The sequence below is a fragment of the Thamnophis sirtalis genome, unplaced genomic scaffold, assembly GCF_051295495.1.
Source record: "Thamnophis sirtalis isolate CommonGarterSnake01/CBP01778 unplaced genomic scaffold, rThaSir2_p1.2 scaffold_5, whole genome shotgun sequence".
In the NCBI taxonomy this organism is placed as follows: Eukaryota; Metazoa; Chordata; class Lepidosauria; order Squamata; family Natricidae; genus Thamnophis; species Thamnophis sirtalis.
The window spans coordinates 38,156,070-38,178,399 of NW_028261385.1; the positions used below are offsets into that span (position 1 = coordinate 38,156,070).

Genomic DNA, 22,330 nt, shown 5'->3' on the forward strand with positions numbered 1-22,330 from the left:
AACCTGAGTTCAAAAATACTCATTATAGAAACAAACAGACTTTTAGAAAGTGATTTGTTCTGCTAAAAATGTATTGCTGGAGGTTCAGGTTTCTATTGGTTTGATAACCAAAAGGATAACAAAAATTTGGATTACATGGGGGCATATATCTCCAAAATGGTAATGGTTACATTAGAATACAGTGGTGTAGCTGAATTTTATTGTGGAGTATAGGAATAACACAGTGATGTGCGGTGAGGTTTATGGCTGGTGAGGCACTGACAGAGGGCTTTCAAATTTTTTTAGACTTGTGGACTTCAACTCCCAGAATTCCACAGCCAGGCATGCTCAGTTCCGATTTAAAGCGACAGCATTTGTTTTTCTCCTTTGCGAAAAAGTTTTCCTTCATTCTTTTTCTTCTCCATCCCCCTCCTTCCTCCCTCTCTCCCTCCCTCCCCCTCTCTCAAACAGACACAAGCACACAGAGAAGTTGGATCCCTCTCTCACTCACTCACTCACTCTCAAACAAACACAAACACAGAAGTTGGATTGGATATATTTTCCAATGGCTTGAAAGCAGCTCCTCTGCCATACCCCCCCATTCCCCTGCTGCCTTCCGATCCGAGCCTTTGATTGCAGGTGGAGCCACATTGCCTTTTCAAACTTTTAATCAGTGAAGCTGGGCTTATATACTTTTATCCAGGTGTGTGTGTGTGTTTGTGTGTGTGAAAAGGCAACGTAGCTCTGCATGCAATCAAACTACACTTGGGGAGGGATCTACACTTGAAAATGAAGTTTGAATTCCTCCCCCTCCCTCCGACCCACACACATACCTTTCCAGCTGTTTCAAAGAGGATTTCAACTCTGCTCTTGCCTGCCATCATGAAAAGAAAAAAAATGTAAAAGGAAAAGGCAAGAGCTGAGATCAGGCTGAGCTAGTTGCTGCCAGAGTCACCGTGTGGATGACTCTGCTTAACTGTTTAAAAAAGCCTCTAAAAAAGCACCCTCTACAGGAGGAGGCGGGAGAACAACGTGCTTCATCTACATCAGGAATTTTTCGGCTTTTAACCCTTGCTTAACTCTGCTTGAGTGATCATAAAACACCACTAGATGAGGCATGTGGTTCTCCCACCGCCTCCTGTAGAGGGCACTTTTTTAGAGGCTTTTTTAAACAGTTAAGTACTAAGCAGAAGTACAGTTAAGTACTGAGCAGCAACTAGCTCAGACTTTTTCCTTTTACATTTATTTTTTCTTTTCATGATGACAGTGGTGACGCTCTGCCTCCCCTGACTGCATGTCCCTGGAATAACATATGAGAGAAAGAAAAAAAACGGGTTTGATGACATAACATAAATCCCACAACTGCTTCAAGAAAGTTGGAAGCAAATGACTTTACTTTCTATATTAAAGACTAAGTGTATATTAATCAATATCAGGGAAATAGTCGGATACATTGGCAGAGCAAATAGTCATTTAACAGAAGCACCTGAAATGGCTGAAAAAGATGCTTTATGAAATGATCAGTTTTGTACCAGATGTTTTGAATCCCCTTCTGGAATACCAGCACAGCAATAGGTAGAAATGTAGATGGCATCAAAGATGAACATTAAGCTAAACTAAACAGTGTTCCCATAGATGGAATGGGAATCAAAGAACTGTTAAGGTACAAATGGAACCTGAGATATACCTTACTACAAGAGCAATGGAGTTCTTCTTCTCACTTGTGCTTACCTGCAGCCTAAGAAGAATTATTGCAGATTTTAATAAGATTACATGGCTTATAGGCCAGAAAAAAGACTATTGGTACTTGTAATACAATATTAATAATGTTTTTTTAAGAACCTAAGGTGATCAACATAAAGATTGTAATAAAAATATGAAAGTACCTTTATGTTCTCTGATTAGGAAAAAGCAGGAAATATTGCTTTGCTTCTCAAAAAAAAATTCCATATAGATTTATACGAACTGTAATAATATTTCTATAATTCTAAGTATTTTCAAAAACAGCTGGATTTTGACTTAAGAAATTTGTTGTTAAATACCAGTGTTTTTTAAAAAAATCTGGGGATATAATTAAAGTTGGTGCAAAAAGTCATTTCAGACTGTCATAGACTTGGCAAGAATTTAAAAACTGAAACAGTTATTATTTAGGGATAAATCTTATATCTGGAAAGACCAGTGTTGCAAAGGAATTTAGCCAACTCTACATCATTTATTTGACAGAGCCACATGGCAAGCAATGGCAAGGCTGGCTTTAAAAGCTGAAGACAGATTGTTTCTTTAGTTTGTGCTTTGGATGAAGAATCACTGCGGCACATTAAAGCACCAAAGAGATAAAACATTTTGTGTATAATGATATAGTCAGCAACTTCTGACATTCACTGTAATGCATGCTGATATGAGATAGGTCACCAGGAATACTTATAATAAATGTTAGAAAGCCTGATGATTAACTGTTTAGTACACTTAGTAAATGTACATGTTTGGATTTGTCACTTCATTTGGCTGAGTTGGGCAGTTTTTGTTAAAGAAAATCTTTGGATAACAAATTGATTGATTGGACTCTTTGCATTTTGCTCCAAAAAACCTTCTAGAGAGCAAAGAGGCAGAGGCATTTTCATAAGAGCAAGTGACTAAGGGGAGGAAATCATTTTATTCCAATGTTCAAGATCCATATTGGAATTAAAAAGTAATTTGTGAGAAAGAGGAAGCCGATTCTTTTTGGAAATCTGGACCCTGCTGCTAACTTTCAACTATTCAAGCAGTGGTTCCCAATATAGCCCTTTATTGTTGAAACAATCCAAAATTATCTAGAGGCTTTATAATGACTACTCAAAGGCTATAATACAAATTCATTCATGCATTGATTTTCCCTAAGAAGTCTGCCTAGTTTTAATTATTTCAAAACAAAGGAACACACCTAAAGAAGGGCTTTGATTGTCTGGTTTGGCATCTAATTCTATTAAAATCAATACAATACTTGAAATTAAATTAATTTAGGAGTATTCATTTCAAAAGCCCCAGAGCTCAGTGTAACAACATTGCCAAAAAGGCATTCAGAGTTGTCAACCTTATTTTACCAAGTTTTCTCTCTGGTAATGCTATAGCGCTAACTAGGGCATACAAAACCTTTTCCAGACCTATCCTTGAATACTGCTTACTTGTCTGGAACCCACACTGTATTTGGGACATTAATACATTAGAGAGGGTCCAGAGGTATTTTACAAGAAGAGTACTCAACTCCTCTGCTCGCAATAACATTCCTTATACTACCAGGCTTGAAATTTTAGGCCTGGATAACCTTGAACTACGCTGTCTACATTCCAACCTAAGCTTAGTAAACAAGATTATCTACCCTAGTGTCCTACCTGTTAGTGACTACTTTAACTTCAACTACAATAACACAAGGGCTATCAATAGATACAAACTAAATGTAATCCGCTCTAATCTTCATAGCAGAAAATACAACTTCAGCAATAGAGGAGTAAATGTCTAGAACACTCTGTCTGATCCTGTTGTTAGTTCCTCTAACCCCCATACTTTTTACTTTAAATTGTCTATCATGGACCTTACACATTTCTTAAGAGGTCCCTAAGGGGGCATGCATAAGCACACCAGGGTGCCTACCATCTCTGTCCTACTGTCCCCATTTATATGTACTCATTTTATGTGTTTATGGCTATGATTTGCTTAGTTACATTCATTTATTTGTGCAATTTTTCATGTGTACATGTCTATGTATATACTGATACTTATTTCCTTGTACTTGTTGACAAATAAATGCAATAAATAAATAAATTCAATTTTATATTCCTTCCCTTTTTGTTTGTGTTCTATTTCTTTCTTTGGGTTAATATATTTTAATTTTTAAAAAACATAGTGATCAGCTCTCACCTGTGGCTCCAAATATGTGTAATAAATGGAAAAATCCCATTGCCAGTGAAAATGAAACTGGGTTTACGGTTAGGATTAGGGTTTGGAGTCTTGGTTGAAACTAATGCTACGGAATTACTCTTAAAGGTACTGTAAAGGGAGCAAAGCAGCTTTTCTTTTGGATTTGTTTGAGCATCACAGTAGAAAAAATCCCACTACCCATAAAAATTAAAATAGGGCTAGGTCTCCTTGGAGTCATGGACAAAAACTGATGTCAGGGATAGATTCTTATAGATACTTAATAGAAGCAACATTGACAGCTTTACAATACCTCTAAGAATTTAGTGCTAGCATTAGTTTTCAGCCATGATTCCAAATAAACATAACCCTATCCTAATTTCATTTTCATTAGCAATGAGTTTTTAATCAGGTACTTTACTATGGGCCAGTGGAGTAGACTAATCAATGTCCCAATGGTCAAGAAGGGAGTTCTGGCTGCTGTTGTGGAGGTGTAAGGGGTTGTCCGCACCCCTGGATTAAGATACCTTGTTCCAAAAGTGGGACTGCCTCTATGCAATGGCTGCTGCAATTAAAAATCCATCAAACACAGGCTTATTTGTACAATTCAACTTCATCTAAACCCATTTGGAATTCACATATACTAAATTACTAAAGTGTATGCCAATAATTTGGTTCATAAGTGGAATTTTATTACAAAGAAGCCAGGAATACAAAGCATGAAAATCTCTTCTTATTGCTGAAATCTCAGGTGATCTGAACAATATTGATGAAAGCTGAGAGTTGTAGTTTAGCAACATGTGGACCAAAGAGAGTATTCAGCAGGTTCTGACCAATTCTGGAGAACTGGTAGTGGACATTTTGAGTAGTTCGGCAGATTGGTAAATACCACCTCTTACTGGCCCCACCCTCAACTATTGTCTGCCTCCTGAGGTTCAACTGATCAGGAGGAAATGCGGAGTTTGCAGTAACCTTCCCCTGGAGTGGGGTGGGAATACAGACTTTACAGCAGGGGTAGTCAACCTTTTTATACCTACCATCCACTTTTGTATCTGTGTTAGTAGTAAATTTTTCTAACCACCCACCGGTTCCATAGTAATGGTGATTTATAAAGTAGGGAAGTAACTTTACTTTATAAAATTTATAAAGCAGAGTTACAGCAAAATCATGAAACCATTAAAGCTGGAATTCCCACTAGTGGGCAGTAGGGACCAGGATGACTACCACTGGTTTACAGTATCCTTTCGCTGCCACACCACCAAGCCATGCCCACAGAACCGGTAGTAAAATGTTTTGAATCCCACCACTGACGTGGATATGTAACAGTGCCTTGCCCCTACCATGCATTATGCACATCAGGATTTTTTAAAAATCTATTTGGTGTTTAGAGCTGTGCTACATTTCTAGAGTAGTCTTTTAGGTCTGAATTAGAGAACCAGATGTTTGTCCTGCCCACTGGTGAAATCATTATGAAAATACAGGTAGTTCTCAACTTACAATTGAGCCTGAAATTTCTGTTGCTAAGTGAGACAGATGTTGAGTTTTGCTCCATTTTACGACTTTTCTTGCCACAGTTGTTAAGGATGCTGCAATGGTCTTAAGTGTGAAAAACGGACTCATAAGTCACTTTTTTCAGTGTAATTTTAAATAGTTCACTAAATGAACTGTTGTAAGTCAAGGGCTATCTATAATGGTTTAATGCTTGGGTATATTGGAAAATTTCATATAAAAATCAGTATTTTTTTCTGGTAATTTTTCACATAAAAATGAATCTATTTTTACTAGCAAAAGTGTACTACAAGGATGTATCCTTGCCCACAACTATACAATTTTTAAATTAATAATATTGGTGAAGTGCTCACTAACTAGAATTCCTTCCTCCCTTCCTTCCTGGGCCATTTTGCCTGATGGGAACTGGGCCGCATAACTGGCAGGTGATTGTGCAAGCATGTGAAGGTGCAAGCAGTGCAGAAAACCATCCCCTTTCTCCCACTGCTGGTGGTCTGCATAATGGAAAGGTTGGGGACCATTGCCCTAGAGGACACCTCAAACTTAATCATCCAAAGCAAACATATTGATATTATCTAGAATATCTTTAAAGCCCCACCTTGATGGACAATTAATGGCGAACCCATTGAACAGGCAAATATCTAATATAAATATTTAAGTCCCGTAGTGAATTTTTCAGAAATTTTAATTGAATTGTTTCTAAATTAGAACACTCCTTATAAATATTCAAGTGAGCATCATATAGCATCAAACACAAAACTTTGAATAGCTTAATAGTTACAGGAAGATAATTGATGCCAAATGAATCAGCAGATTTAGTGATTACAAAGAAGGCTTTTGGGGCTTCTACTAAAATCTTCCTTATACAAGAAGTCTGTCTGCATATATTTCTATAACATCTTATACATTCCATATAGAAGACTATTTACTTTGTCCTGAATTTGAGTGCTACCTATCAGGTCAACAACTGACAGTGTCCCATTTGAAGCCAAACTGATTTCTGTTCGGACTTGGAAGTAGAATCTGTCTGAATTGTGCTATTTTTATTTAATTATTTTATTGCTTTTAAAATAATGTCAAAAAGGGAAAAGACACACAAAGATATTTATGATATAAATATATACATTGTCACAGGGGAAAAAAAGAATTATGTGGAATTCTGGGAATTAAAGTCCACAAGTCTTAAAAGTTGTCAAGTTTAAAGACCCTTGCTATATTTATTTATTTTAAACAAATTTTATTCAAATATGTATATACTTTTAATACACTTAGATAATTATCATGCTTTTCCAACCTCAATACAAAGTCTATATCTATGGACAATCCACTCAAATGTGGCAAGTGCAATCAGGTCTTCAACCACTGAGTGAAAGCAGCCATACGCTGATTTTTCTAATGATGCAATAACAGTCTTTCAGCCATAGTAATGATAGGAAAAATCCATTTACATTGTCTGGTTGTCAGACTCCATGTTCTTAGTTATGTACTTCAAGAGACTAATATCTTCTGAAAATTTTACCCCATGTCACACAATTATATTTAAATAACCTATTACTTTCTCCTAAAACTTAGTAACTGTAGGACATTGCAAAACATATTTTTAGAAAGCATTATGTTTATTAAATATCCAGCAAAATGTTGTTTTAAAAGACCTTTCTATAAAATGTATTGGAGTCCAATAAATTCTAAATATTACTTTTTGTGGTGATATGAGGTACATTGACACTATTGCTATAGATGTTAAGTCACTTTCTCATTGTCTAGGCAACATAGAAACCTGTAATTCTTTATTTCACTCATTTGCTAGCATCACATATTAAACTGATTTATTGATAACAAATACAGTATTTTTTGGAGTACAAGACACAGTTTTTTCCCTCAAAAAAGAGAGTGAAAATCTGGGTGCTTCTTATACACTGAATACAGCATTTTTGGTCTCCTGAAACCCCGCCCCCTTTGCAAAAATGGCCGTACAAAACCTTTAGGATACTTTCAGAGTGCTCCTGAGGGCTGTGGGTTTTTTTCTCATTTTTGCCCCTCAGTCCCCAAGAGCACTCTTAAGAGCCTCCCAAAGCCCCTTTTCTTTGCAAAAAAGCCATTTTTTGTGAAAAACGGGCCATATTTTGCTCTTTTTTGAGCTCCCCACAGCCTGCAGGAGCACTCTTAAGAACCTTCCAAAGCTCTGCATGCCCCTTTTCTTTGCAAAAAAAACAGCCCATTTTTTTGCTCATTTTTGGCCTTTCCCCCCAGCTCCAGGAACACTCTTCAAACCTCCCAAAGCTCTTTATGCCCCCCTTTTTTTGCAAAAAAAATGAGGCACGCAGAGAGTATGGGAAGCCTGCAGAGTGCAAAAACTTTTTTTTTAATTTACCTCTTCAAAATCATGGTCCGTCTTATAGTCCAAAAAATATGGTATATCTAAAAGTTAATAGGTTTTTTTTAGTTTTAAAGCATTTAACAAGTTGTTCTAGTACTGTGATGGCGAACCTATGGTATAGAACCATTTGTTAGGGCAGTGGTTCCCAAACTTGGCAACTTTAAGACTTGTGGACTTCAACTCCCAGAATTCTCCAGCCAGCTCATGGCTGGAGAATTCTGGGAGGCAGGACAACATCTCAGGCATGCGAGATGTTGTCCTGTCAGCTCCAGCGCCTTGAGGCTGTTTTTCATCCTCCGGAGGCTCGGAGCAAGAAAAATAGGCCCTATGTGCAAAACAGAAATTCAGGAACGGACTTCTGGTTTGCTCATAGGACCCATTTTCACCCTCCGGAGCCTTCAAGTGACTTCCCTGAAGGCTCCAGAGGGCAAAAAACAGCCCTACGGCCAAACTGGAAGTCCGTTCCTGATTTTCGTCCTTCCCAGGCTCCTAGAATGCATTTGGAACCTGGGGAGGGCGAAAAAATCGCACCCAAAGCAGGGGGGATCGCTGGTCGCAGGGGGAAGCTATTAAAGGTGTGGCATGCCCATGCAATCCCCCCTGCACTCCCCCCGCTTTTGGAACAAGAGCCAAAAAGGTTTGCCATCCCTGTTCTAGTATCTCAAGCAAATCAGAAGCTGAAAATGCTGCTGGTGCAATGTTAGTAACAAATGTAGCTGTAAAATATTGCTGTCTGATATATTATATTTATCTCTTAATGCAGTTTTGTTAAAAATTCATCTTCATTGTCTGTCAGTTGGTCTAAAGTCAGTATTTCTGCTTCCATCCATTAAAAAAAAATATTACCATTTTTTTTCCAATTTTTAAAGTGGGGTTTTCCCATAAAGTCAATTTAGCATGGAAAAAAGGGTTAAATATTTTTATTGGACATCACATGCCATAACTTTCTGATGTTCCTTGAGATGCTAGCGTTTTAATATATTTAGATCCCAATATTGGCTATCCATTTCAAAATTGCTAATACTAATTGTTGCTACTAATTGTTGACTTCCAATATTTAATGCTTGAAATAGGTAAGCATTGTTATATACAGTAGATCCACATTCAAATGTGCTATTACAATGTTCCATTAGTCAGTGGAATTGCTTGCCTTCAAAAACTGTGGGTGTTCCATCAATGGAAGTTTTTAAGAAGAAATTGGATAGCCATTTACTAGAATGATATACATATGGTCCCCTGCTTGGGAAATGGGCTGGACTACCCTGTTTCCCTGAAAATAAGACCTCCCCAGATAATAAGCCCAATCAGGCTTTTGAGTACATGTGCTAATAAGCCCTCCCCCCAAAATAAGTCCTCCCCTAAAATATTGCAACACAGCAGCAGCCATGAGGTGACCATGCTTGCTGCCTCTTGCACCTCAAAAATAATAAGACCTCTTTGAAAATAAGGTTAGTGCTTATTTCAGGGGTCAAAAGAAAATAAGACACTGTTTTATTTTGGGGAGAAACACGGTAGAAGGGCTTCAGGGTTCCTTCCAACTGTATTATTATTCTCTATTCTGTATTCTCAAATCACACAGCTCAGTAAGGGATGCTGCCATTCAGCTGGGAGGATGATACAGCATCCTCAGCTTTTGCCCCAACATTACAAGTAAGGGCTTTAGAAAATAGAATTCTTTATTCACATCCGCAGTCAAGTCTTCTTTATTCTCTGACATCAGCTGTCAGTCACACAGTTTAACTCAAAATCAACCCCTCTTTTCAATCCCAGCCATACAAAAGTCTGTAATAAGATCAACAATGATAACTATGACAGAACAACTTTATTTAACTTGGTTTGCAAAATGTTTTTTTCTTGGGTACAAATGACCCTTTTTGAAAAGGATGGAGACATTTTTAAATAATGCTTAAAGTTTTATACTTTTTAATGAAAACCTTGTTCAAATTGTTGTGATAGTGGATGTTCTGAACAATTTTGATGACGCTGTTTTTTATTTTATAGTGTTGTATATGAAGCAAAGGTCTATGTGAATGGCAGGAGATACTTCTACTTCTTATCGTAAATTTTTAATATTAATAGTTGTAGGAAAAAAATAAAGTTGTTTGGACAATAACCAAGAAAAGCTTATAAAATACTTTGTTCAGTCAAAGTTTCAATTCTTTTGTTGTCACTTTTGTTAAACCTTATTCATGTATTTAAATATTAATAAATGAACTATAGAACAATTAAATTTCCTGTTGCCCATTTATTTATCCTTTTCTTTTTATTTTGCTATTGTTCTCTCAATATATGATGAGTAGATAATTTACTGAATGTTTCTAAAAATAATAGAAAGAAACAAATTATAAACAACACACAAGGCGAAAAAATGTTTCATTTCTCAGCCATTCTGCAGTTCAAATAGTTATGTATCTTCATATTTGCTGTAAACACAGCTATTAGAGAGTAAACTCCATTAAACACACTAACATTTGCACATGAAGAAATATTCATAGAACTATATTTATTTATACATTATTTCTTGATTTAAAGAACAAAATAATAATACAGAAAAATAATAAAAACCATGCTCTGACTAGAGTGAAAGATTTCAGAATATAATGAACTATTACATTTATCTATGACAACAGATACTTTATAAAACAAACAGGAAAGGGCTTAGCATCTAGTAAAGTGGAATTACAAGAGCAATGGCGTTGTTTAGTTGTGCTAACTGCTGTCACACTCACCAAAATTAGAAATAGCACACTTGGAAAACTTCACACATGATAGCACAACATCATTAGCAAATGCAGCTATAGAATGTTAAAAACAACAACATACTGACATATGTATATTGGATGAAAGACACTTCAGAATGTTGTAGCAAATTGATTATTTAGCTAAACCTACCATATAATTCCAGATGACTAGCCATTTCAATCTGTAGCAGCAACTATATAAAAACTATTCTGGCATCTCTAGTCACTAACGGGTTTATGTTGCATGAACATTTGTGCTTCGCTGCATTCCTATTCATGAACAGAGAGTATAATGTATTTGGGAGGGACGATAGCTCAGTGCTAGCGTGCACATCTTGTATTCAAAATTAACTCCTTGTATGTCTAGGTAAAAAGAAATCACAGATAAAAACAATGAAAAATCTCTAGAGACCAAAGACATCTGCTGCTTGTCTGAGTAAGTAGTCCTGGTTCACTGAATCAGTATAAAATTGTTTTATATGTTATGTGTGTTATGGCTTGTATATTTCAAAATAAAAATTGCATTTTTGACTAACTGGTTTATGCATAACAATGCACTTATTCATTTTCATGTGTATGCACAATATTACAAAATAGTTTGTACATGTTGTATCTTTTGTCTCATCCTACGGTATATTATATATCAGTAGTTCTGTTAAATTCTGAAGAGAAAATAATTATAGTCAGGAAAGGAATTATATTTTTTACTTGCATGATAAGTCAATGACACAACAGCCAGGATTACATATGCAATAAAAATGGTTTACAAATCAGAATCAGAAAGTTTACCCTTTGTTCTAAGCCCAAACCAAATGAACTACATCATTGCTGGTTTCGTATTGAGTTCATATTATGTTATATTAAGGTTTGTGGTGAAAACATTTTCTCAATAATCTTCTGATTTTCTTAAATCAACATAAGCGAAACCTAAATAAACTGTAATATGGGTTTATGTGATAGGTGAAACCTGACTATGAACTAAATTGCGCATAATCACACAGGCAGAAGTCTGTATAATACTGCTGTCTGAAATTTTATCATCCTCCTAAATCGCCACGTTTAATTTGAGATTTTGTAGAACATGGAAAATGCAGAACCAAAAGGCAATTGCTTACAAATAAAGAACATTCCAAGCATGCAAAAAGACACTGAATGCTTTGTAATTTACCCACAGCAAAATCCCCTTTGAATTAAGCATCTCTTGATGACTTTGAAGACATGTCAATGCAGTTTTCTTCCATTACGAGTACTATTTTATCCCTGTTTCATATAGGGAACTCATTTGATCGTTTTCCATCTAACCTCCAGCACCTTAGAGGCAGAACAAGGCACACAATGCAAATATTGGACCCCAAGCTGATGTAAAGTCTGTACCCGATGTTGGAGGTTGTGTATGTTTGGATGAGGAGGACCAGATTTAGGCTCAATCCAGGCAAGATTAAGAGGCTTTATTATAGTTTGGTCCTTCTGGTTCCAGGAAACTTTCATCTGTAGTAGTCCTTAATGGAGTGTCAGTACCACATGTAAGACAGTTGTACACTCTGGGGGCCTTCTTGGATTCTTAGTTCCTGCTCAGAGCAAGCCAAGTGGCATTGCTCAGGTTCAACTTGTGTGCCTCTTCTGCCCATTCCCATTCTGGAGGGTCTTCAGCAGTCATTCAGACTTCGATTACCTCTTCATTGGATTACTTTAATACATTCTGCAAGGGGCTGCCTTTGAAGACCACTTGGAAGCTACAAAATGCAACTGTATGGGCAGTACATTGTAGTATGAACACATGTCCCTGCTGCTTTGTGAGCTGCATTGTTGCCAATTGGCTTCCAGGTGCAATTAAAAGCACTCATTATCAGCTATAAAGTTCCTGCATGGCGCAGAGCCTAGTTACTTGAAGAACTGCCTGTCTCCATACACTCTGTCTGGTCATGTCAACTGGAGTGGGCACATTCCAGGTCCTTTATATTAAGTAGTCATACACACACACACACACACACACACACACACACACACACACACACACTCTTACTTCAGGTGTATTCTTTTTCTTCTTGATAGACTTTATTTTCTTTTAATTTTTATCTGTAGGCTGCCCAGAGTTGTTATGTAATTAGGTGGCCTCAAACGTTAAATAATAAAATAAAAATATGAAAATAGAGAAAAAACTGCTGTCATAGATTCATCGTAACAGGAAGTTTTTATGTAATGAGCGTAATGATTGACAGTAGACCTTTGCTTTGGGGACATGTGATCTAATTGTAGATTGTTGTCTAAAATTCATGCACATTTTGAAGTGTTTTAATTCTACCAGATACTGTATCTTTACCTAAACACATCTAATTTTGGATGAGATGAGTCAGACCAATGAGCTACAAAGATCTGGCAGTGTTCCAACCATCAGAGTTTTATTTCCGCTCATCACAACAGCAGTTAGCAAATGCTGCAGGAAATTCACAGATTAACTCAGCCACGTTGCCACAGTACTTTCAATACTACATTTTTGAATACTTGGTGGCAGCCTTTGTTCAAAATTATCTGAAGGATAACAGGATTACCCAATATTTAGTATTTAGTATTTTATTAGGATTTATAGGCCGCCCTTTTCCCTGAGGGGACTCAGGGCGGCTTACAATCATTAGGGAGGGGGTGCAATTCAAAATAAACAATATGTGAGCAAAATAAAATAATAAAAACACAACTTGCATTCAACATTCAACACTCGGGTGGGGCAAATTAGAGGCTTATCCCCAGGCCTGTTGGGATAGCCAGGTCTTGAGGGCTGCGCGGAAGGCCTGGACGGTGGTGAGGGTGCGTATCTCGACGGGGAGGTCGTTCCACAGGGTCGGAGCTGCAACAGAAAAGGCTCTCCTCCATGTAGTCGCTAGTCGACATTGACTGGCGGATGGAATTCGGAGGAGGCCCAGTCTGTGCGATCTTATCGGTCGGAGGGAGGTAATCGGCAGAAGGCGGTCTCTCAAGTACTCAGATCCACTACCATGAAGGGCTTTAAAGATGGTCAACAGCACCCTGAAGCGCACCCGGAGATCAACAGGTAGCCAGTGCAGCTCGCGGAGGATGGGTGTAGCCTTGCTTTGCCCAACACACTGAATCCTAAATTTACCATACTGCTTTGATCCACCCTGGAGTATATATGCTGGGTTACTTTATAGTTCACTAGATTTGCTTACAATATTCCGTAAGCAATCATATTTAGTCCAGGAGCTCCTACCTAAATGGTGACATGACAATTGATGCATCCTGCTAAGTTGAAGAAAACATGGAAGTGAATTTAACCTTGGTCAATCGTTCCTTGAGTATCATGCAGAAACTAGGAGGGAAGTCTGAATTACAGTGCTGCAGAAATTATGAGGGATAAGCCATATTACAGCTCTTCCAACATACATAACCAAAATTTGTCTTTCTAAAGGTGGAACTGGGACTGAGCAAATTAAAACACTACAATAAATGAATTATGCACTGTGTCTCCACTCGACTCAGGAGGTACGTGGGTGTGTGGCTGCACACATATGCCTCCAATGCTTAGCTTTCAAAACGGGAAAGATAGGTAAGGAAACCCTAGCGAGGCTTCTGCACTTGGTCCACTTTCTTCCCTTCCCTCCCCATCTGAGCTCCTCCCATAAGGCAAAGGGAGAAACTGTGCTGCATCTCACTTTGAAATTGGTGCAAGGCTAAGATGGGAGGAAGGGGGAGAAAGGAATCTAGGGAGGAAAAAAGGCCCACTAACTCTTCAGGGACCTCAGCAGTGAGGGACATAGGATCTGGTCTGACAGTTCGTGTTTGAGTGCTCCTGAAAGTCTCTGAAGATTGTCTCAAGGCCTTGTCTCTTTGTCCTCGGCAGGCCCTTGCAATTGTGAGCCCTTTGCTAAGGGAGCAGCTCTCATCACTCCTGTCACTGAGAGCGCTTTGTAATTTCCTGACTGGGCTGGATTTTGAGGTTGGCGCAGCTTTGTACAAGTACGCCTGTAGTGCCCTGCACCCTCAGTTATCACCGGCCTCACCGGCTTTTCAGCTGAAACAGAAGAGCCTATCTCCCCACTGATCAGCCCAGCCGGACCTCCATTCAAGGGCAAATCACCCACTGCTATCTACAAGACCATCATCTTTGTTAGGTGAGATATTTTGTTTTCCATATGGGTGAGCCAGGCATGGTCACATCCTGTGTTCCACATTCCCACACTTGTAATCCATTCTGGTGGCAAATCAGTTGTGGCCTCTTTGGCTTCCTCCACTTCTGTTGCCCTTCACACTCTTTATGAGCTCATGGTAACCCAGGAGTTAGAGTGGAGAAAAAAATCATCCCATTAATTCTATTCTATCTTCACTAAGTTGCCTGGGTCATCTGGACTTTGCTGTCTTATAATTCAAGCTAGTTCCTTGTGCAATCAGCAGGCAGGTCACACAATGGAGTGGTGATCAATCCTCTCCCAACAGGTGGATCACGCAGTGGGGTGGTGGTCAGGCAGTTGGTCTCTCTCTCCCTCCCTCCCTCCCTCTCTCTCTCTGTCCCTCCCTCTCTCTTTGCTGATCTCTACTTCCACAGCTTTTGCTCATTCATTCTAGCTTCCCTTTCTCCCAGTCTCTGTTTTCCCGTCCTCCTCCTCCTTTCTCTACCTTCCCTCTCAATTTTTTCCTCTACCTTTCCTTCAGACTTGACCCATAGAAACCTCCCTTATTCCCCATTGCCTTTTCTCTCTTTCTATTCCTCGCTTTCCTTTTTCCTTCCCGCCTAAACCTCTCTCTTTTCAAACCTTCCCCTCGTCACCCCGCCTCTTCCTCTTTTCTTCCGGGCGCGCCGCCTTCTGGGGCTCTGGCTGAGCTCCAGTCTCGGTCGCTGCCCTAAGTCTCACCACCCGCAGCTTAGGTGTCCTTTGCCGGCAGCGCCGATCAGCTGGAGCCGTGCGCGCAGATCCCGGGGCTTCAGCAGAGTTCCGGCAGCGCCCCAATTCCAGCTGATTCCTCCTCCTCCACCTCCCAAGGCCCCGTGTGCCGCTGCCGGCGACTGCGGAGGCCGGCGGAGCTCCAGCTGAGTTTCACAGCCCGCGCTGATCAGCTGGAACCGCGCGAGCCGATCCTGCTTCAGCTCACCACTAGCAACTTGTATATTTTGACTTCAACTCCCAACAGCTGGTGAGTACTTGGTATTACGGAAATTGAAGCCCCACAAATCTGGAAGACAGATTGAGAAAGATTACTATGGAGATAGTAGAACATCTGGGGTACCCTGTATGTATACCTTTTGTTGGGTGGGAATAGACTCGGTAGAATCTATAATGCTGTACTAATTGCAGAAACCTAAATATTTCTTATTATCTTTATGCCCATAAACACTATGGAATGTGTGGCATTTTGCTTAAATAAGTTTCATATACTTTAATTATTCAAGGACAACTCCTGTGCTTCTTGGTTCCAACAAAGGATTAAGAGAGTCTTTTAACGCTGGTCTCATGTTTCTGGATTTGTAATCCAGTGATGGTTTACCTATCCCCATTACTGTAAAAGTGTAACTGCAGATTAAAAATTTATTATAAACTTCATTTTTGGGTAAGTTTATTTCAGCTGCTTTATCGATTGAATGTTGCATTTATCATTTCCACTGCCTTTTTAATGTTTCTAATATTTTATTGTTGTAATGTATTTATATGAGAGGACTTAATGATGACTTGATCTTAAGAGGCAATCTTAAATATTTTAATTAATTGAATCAATATAATGGGAACAATTGAATATTCTGAAAATAAATTGGCTATGATGGTGAAGACAAAAAAGTCTGGATAGTGCCCAGGGCAATACCTGGAGAAGGTACTGCAAATAAAAATAGGACTATGGCAAAACAAAGCAAAGATAGTATCAACAATAATAGGTGCAATTCCAAAACATCTGGAGCAGACTGGAGAACACCAGCATTGACAAAATCTCCATTAGTTAATTGCAAAAGACAGCTATACTTGGAATAGCTCACTTCCTGTGATACCTTTAATAACATCAAACAATACCTCCCTATCCCTGATCCTTCATTCAATAGGTGGATAAAAATGCCAAATGCAGTCTAATTATCTGGCTGACTACAACAAGCCATAATATTGATATAAGCATGGCCTGACATGAAGAAAAACCAATAACCTTTGCTGAAGAAGTCAGTCAAGGAAAGCTTTTGAAATCAGCAAAGGTGAAGGTTAAATACAGAAAAGAAATGAAAACCAATTTGTTAATTGGAAGAACAAGCCAATATATGAGGAGGAGGAAAAGCTGATATAACACAACACCCACATGGAGTATTAAATAAGAAACCGAAGGTTTTATTTTGGCAGTTCAACAACAAGCTTTGTGAATTAGTTGTATGAAGGTCAAAATTCAACATGTAACAAACAACAGCAAATATCACCTTTGTAGTAAAAAAGGATGAAATAATTGACTGATCAGTGGCTGCAGCAAAATTTCACAAACTGACTGCAAGCAGTGTCATGATTAAGTTGCCAGAATTGTTCATTGAAAACTTTGCCAGAGGTTTTGAATTGGATATAGTAAAAAATAGTGGGAACCTCAAGTTAAGAAAGTTTTTGAAAATGATCCAGTTAAGATCTAATGGAACTTTAAGATCCAATCAGAGAGGCATTTTGTTCATAACATGTCTGATATAACAGACTGAAAAGAAATGAATCTGATTTATTTATGTTTCTATTCTGGGTGATGCTAAGATTAAGGGAAAACAATTGGAAAAAATTACAAAATATTGAGGATTTGTGGATTGAAGTTGACACTTAGGTATTGTTTTGTTTTGTTTTGTTTTGCCTTTATTTGTATGCCGCCCTTTTCCCTGGGGGGACTCAGGGCGGCTCACAATTCAAAAGAGGGAGGGGGAGAAGACAAACAATAGACAATACAGCATGTTAAAAAGAAAACACAACATTCGCACAATTCGAGTGGGGCTATAATCTTAACCCCAGGCCAGCCAGGACAGCCAGATCTTTAAAGCGGCGCGGAAGGACTGGAGGGTGGTGAGGGTCCGAATCTCCACGGGGAGTTCGTTCCAAAGGGACGGAGCAGCCACCGAGAAGGCTCTCCTCCGGGTAGTTGCCAGTTTGCACTGGCTAGAAGATGGAATTCGGAGGAGGCCTAATCGATGCGATCGAATCGGTCTAGTGGAGGTAATTGGCAGTAGGCGGTCTCTCAAGTACCCAGGCCCACTACCATGAAGGGCTTTATAGGTGATAAGTAGCACCTTGAAGCGCACCCGGAGATCAACAGGTAGCCAGTGCAGCTCGCGGAGGATAGGTGTTACGTGGGTGAACCGAGGTGCACCCACAATCGCTCGCGCGGCAGCATTCTGGACTAGCTGGAGTCGCCGAATGCTCTTCAAGGGCAGCCCCATGTAGAGCACATTGCAATATTCCAGCCTAGAGGTCACAAGGGCACGAGTGACTGTTGTGAGGGCCTCCCGGTTCAGGTAGGGACGCAACTGGTGTACCAGGCGAACCTGGGCAAATGCTCCCCTGGTCACAGCTGACAAATGGTGTTCGAAGGTCAGCTGTGGGTCCAGGAGGACTCCCAAGTTGCGAACCCTGTCTGAGGGGCGTATAATTTGACCCCCCAGCCTGAGAGATGGAGTACTTGGCCAATTCATGGGAGGGAAGCACAACAGCCACTCGGTCTTTTCTGGATTGAGCACAAGCTTGTTGACCCCCATCCAGTCTTTAACAGCATCCAGCCCCTGGCTCATCACATCCATCGCTTCGTTGAGTTGGCACGGGGCGGACAGATACAACTGAGTATCGTCCGCATATTGATGGTACTTTATCCCGTGCCGTCGAATGATCTCACCCAGCGGTTTCATGTAGATGTTGAAAAGAAGGGGGGACAGGTAAAAAGAAATTCATTGTTACACCATGCTTTGCACCCCAATTCCTAAAAGATATCCTCAATATTTGGAAATTCTGAATTCATCAGACCTGTACATCGTAATGTGAAAAAAAAATAATCCCACCGTGTTTGGAACTGCCTATATTCTTAGATGCTATTTAATAATTCTTAGTTCCTTGGTTAGGTTTCCAGTAGTCTTTGACTGTGAATCTAGCTTTAGATTACCCACATGTAATATATACCATACTCCATTAGGCATTTAGCTATCTTTTGCCACAGTTTTAAGTCTGATGCAGGCAACAAAATGATTATCAACGATCATAAATAACCCTGTGGTGAATTACAAGTTCAGCAGACGCTGCAGAATGCAATCAGTTTTGAAAAGTTATAATAAAGAAATATAGTTTTGTAACAAACTACAGACTAAAATGTAATTGTTATTTTTGATGTGAATATTTTGTACTGCTTTTATTTAGCATGATGCTAGTTGCCCAAATTGAACCTAGTTTTCTTCATTGATTAATTGATTAATTATATAAATGAATAAATATAACTTCAAAACTCAGAACGTTGTTCATCTGTAGTTTTATTTATTAAAATATAACTATACATTTTATAGGGACGCAGTGACTCAGTGACTAAGACACTGAGCTTGTTGATTAGAAAGGTTGCCAGTTCAGCAGTTCGAATCCCTAGTGCCGCGTAACAGAGTGAACTTGCGTTACTTGTCCCAGATTCTGCCAACCTAGCAGTTTGAAAACACATAAAAATGCAAGTAGAAAAATAGGGACCACTTTAGTGGGATGGTAACAGCGCTCCGTGCGCCTTCAGTGTTTAATCATGCAGGCCACATGACTACGAAGATGTCTTCGAACAGCCCTGGCTCTTTGGCTTTGAAACGGAGATGAGCACCGCCCTCTAGAGTTGGGAACGACTAGCACACATGAACAAGAGGAACCATTACTTTACCTATACATTTTATAAGTAATAAAATTCTTAATTTTTTCAAAGATTTCAGCACATGGAAATGTAGTTGTTTATAGGTTTGAAGTTTATAGGTTTCCAGGTTTATAGGTTGATCTGTTGTAACTGTTGAATATGCTTATTTGCTAAAAACAATCTTCTTTTTAGGTATCTGAGAATTATATCATCTGTTCTCCAGCAATGTTAATTAATCCTTTGTATCTGTCATAGTAGGTTTTTTTTTATAGGTTTTATTAGAATTTGTAGGCCGCCCTTTTCCCTGAGGGGACTCAGGGCGGCTCACAGAAAACCAGGGAAGGGGGAATACACATTAAGATGACAACATATAATAAAATAGTAAACAACATACATTCATCATTCGGGCGGGGTAGGAGTCCTTATCCCCAGGCCTGGCGGGCGAGCCAGTTCTTCAAGGCTGTGCGGAAGGCTGGGACGGTGGAGAGGGTACGAATCTCCACAGGGAGCTCGTTCCAAAGGGTCGGGGCCACTGCTGAGTAGTGAGAGACATAGTAATTATTGATAAAGTCCAAAATCTGGAATATGGAATTCTCAGTTCACAATAATCTGGGATAATATTAACCAATAATTCTCTTTAAAAATAAGGTAATTGGATTTTGCTGTCAAGTTTATTCAAAATCAGCATGCTAGTCCTTAAGGTCCCTTGCTTATTCAATCTGTTTAAGTTAAATGCTTTCCAGGTTGGATTACTAAGAAAAATACACATTTTATTGCAAAGTAAAGAACACCAAAATAGTTTTCTGATTGGTAAGAAAGTAATATCCTATGTTTAACTAGCACAAAAGCTAAAAATGGAAAAGTTTCTTCTTTTTTAATAGTTTTTCCATGCACAGAAATGTATTACTTCAAAAGTGTTTCCTAACTTAGTACCTTTCAAATGCCCTTCTGTAGCAAAGTGATTAGGCATGAGTCCAATCCCTATTGTATGTTGAATTTTCCATTTTTCTCTCTTTCCTTTCCTTTGGGAGTTAGGTAATATGTACAGAGTTCACAGTTTCTGCCAATGTTAACACTTCCATTTCTTGACAGATGTCACTTAACTTGGTTGATGCAGATTTCTTTTTGGAAGAGAATAAATTCAAGCAATATTGTACAGAATTTCTCCAATATTCACAAAGAATTGGGGATGATTGGCAATGGAGAAGCATAAAGGTATGGGCACATTTCAAGTCTTAAGCCTTTTATAACAAAGACTTTCCAAGAGGAGTTGTAACCAAGTTATGATTTATTGTACTTTGATAATTATACTGTTAAAAGATTCAAATTTATGTAATTTGATTTCTGAAAGCTTTTCTTCCAAGAATTTTAAAAATTAGATGTTTTATCTAAGTTTAGTTCTTACTTGGCCTATGGTTCTTTTTTAAAGCACTGCATTTTCCTTAAAACTTTAATGTGGTATTTAATTTCAATTATTAAATACAAGTATTAGGATACTTTCAACAAAATATAACAAAACAAAATAAAATAGACATTAAGAATTGGCTATTCTTTTCCTTTATAAATATTTTAAACCTGCTTTTTTTTTTAAAAAAAGCTGAAAATTACAAAAATAACCAGTGTAAATACTTTCCTCTTAGGTTTTTTACAATGGTGTTCATTACTATAGCAATTAACTGGAAATAATTTTATCCTTTAGATTCTCTTCCAATTAATAAAAGCTTCCTTTCCTTTTTATCAGAAAAAGTAATTTTTTTCCTTTAAAACAAACAAAAATCTACAGTGATGTGTCAATTAAATTAAATTATCATAGGACACCCAAAATTCTAAATAAAAGCAAAAAAAAAAGAATGTAAAAGTATTTAAGTATATACTTGAAACTGCTCGCTTGGGGAAGAATATTTTGTGTTTACAAATCACTAAAGACAGGGCTTTTTTATTTTTAAGAGAGATGGATTTCTTTGAACACTGAAAGTTTTCCTTTTGTGAAATGTTTTGATGATGTTTACTTATAACTAGGCAAGCCTTGTTGACAACCATTTTGTGAATAGATGGGCTTTTGTTGTAGCCATATTGCTTGCATGTAGAACAAATGACCCAATGTTTGGGCAGCACTTTAATTATTGCTTTAATCCCATCTGATTTTCTGTGATTTTCTATCACTGCTCCACTCTGCTGATACTGAAATTTCTTTATCATAAATGTAATACAAATATGAAATATGATAAGTGCGTGTTTTGCGTAGAGAAGCTTCTAGATTTAATTTCTAGCATCTGAAGATAGAATAAGAAAAAATACTTTTTGGAATTCATGGAGAGCTGCAGCCAGTGAATTAGAGTGAATTAGTGAATTAGATGCACCAGTGGTGTGACACTACAGAGGATAGTCATGTATGTTTTTGTAGCTGTATTTCAGTTCTAGGACTTTGGGCATAAGTACTATTGGAAGAGGGATAGGAACTTAGATATATACGGACTCCTACAGTGTTCTTCTCTAAATGCAGTGATAAATAAATCATTTGTAATACTATATATGCAATGGCCTTAACAAACTATAGAGACATTTCTGAAATAATTTTTGTAAAGTTTATTTTTTTAAAATTCTGCTTCATCATTGATTCATATGAGATTGTTTATCACAACTTTGATATTCTTGCCATTAGCCAATGTCAACGCTTTCACTTTTTAAATTTCCTTCTACTCTAGAGCAGGGCTGTCAAACTCCCGGCCCACGGGCTGTATGTATCATGTGCTGGTCATGTCGATGCCTGATTTAGGGAAAGGGGAAAAAGTCCCAATACATCACGTGATTTCGCCGTGACGACATGAGTTTGACACCCTTGGTCTAGAGAAAATAAAGAAAAAGATGGAAAAACAACTTTTTCCCCAAGTTCTTTGAAATTCCAAAAGTTTTGTCAAGCTATCCTTGCTGCTTTATCCAAAAGCTGTATTTTTTCCCAACAGCCACCCTTTCCATAGATATTTTGTTGAGATTGAACTTGCTTCTCTTGGCTTTTCAGCTA

At 38.3% G+C, this 22,330-nt stretch overlaps 1 protein-coding gene across 1 annotated transcript in view; it reads left to right on the top strand.

Moving 5' to 3' along the window:
• Positions 1-15,311: 15,311 nt before the first annotated feature.
• The window catches only part of ATG10 (autophagy related 10), a 110,983-nt gene continuing 103,964 nt past the window's right edge, over positions 15,312-22,330 (top strand). Inside the window, exons 1-2 of the mRNA XM_087715687.1 lie at positions 15,312-15,639; positions 20,401-20,523. Coding sequence (XP_087571813.1) covers positions 20,401-20,523 — 123 coding nt within the window. The 5' untranslated portion in view covers positions 15,312-15,639. The remainder of the gene's footprint in view (positions 15,640-20,400; positions 20,524-22,330) is intronic.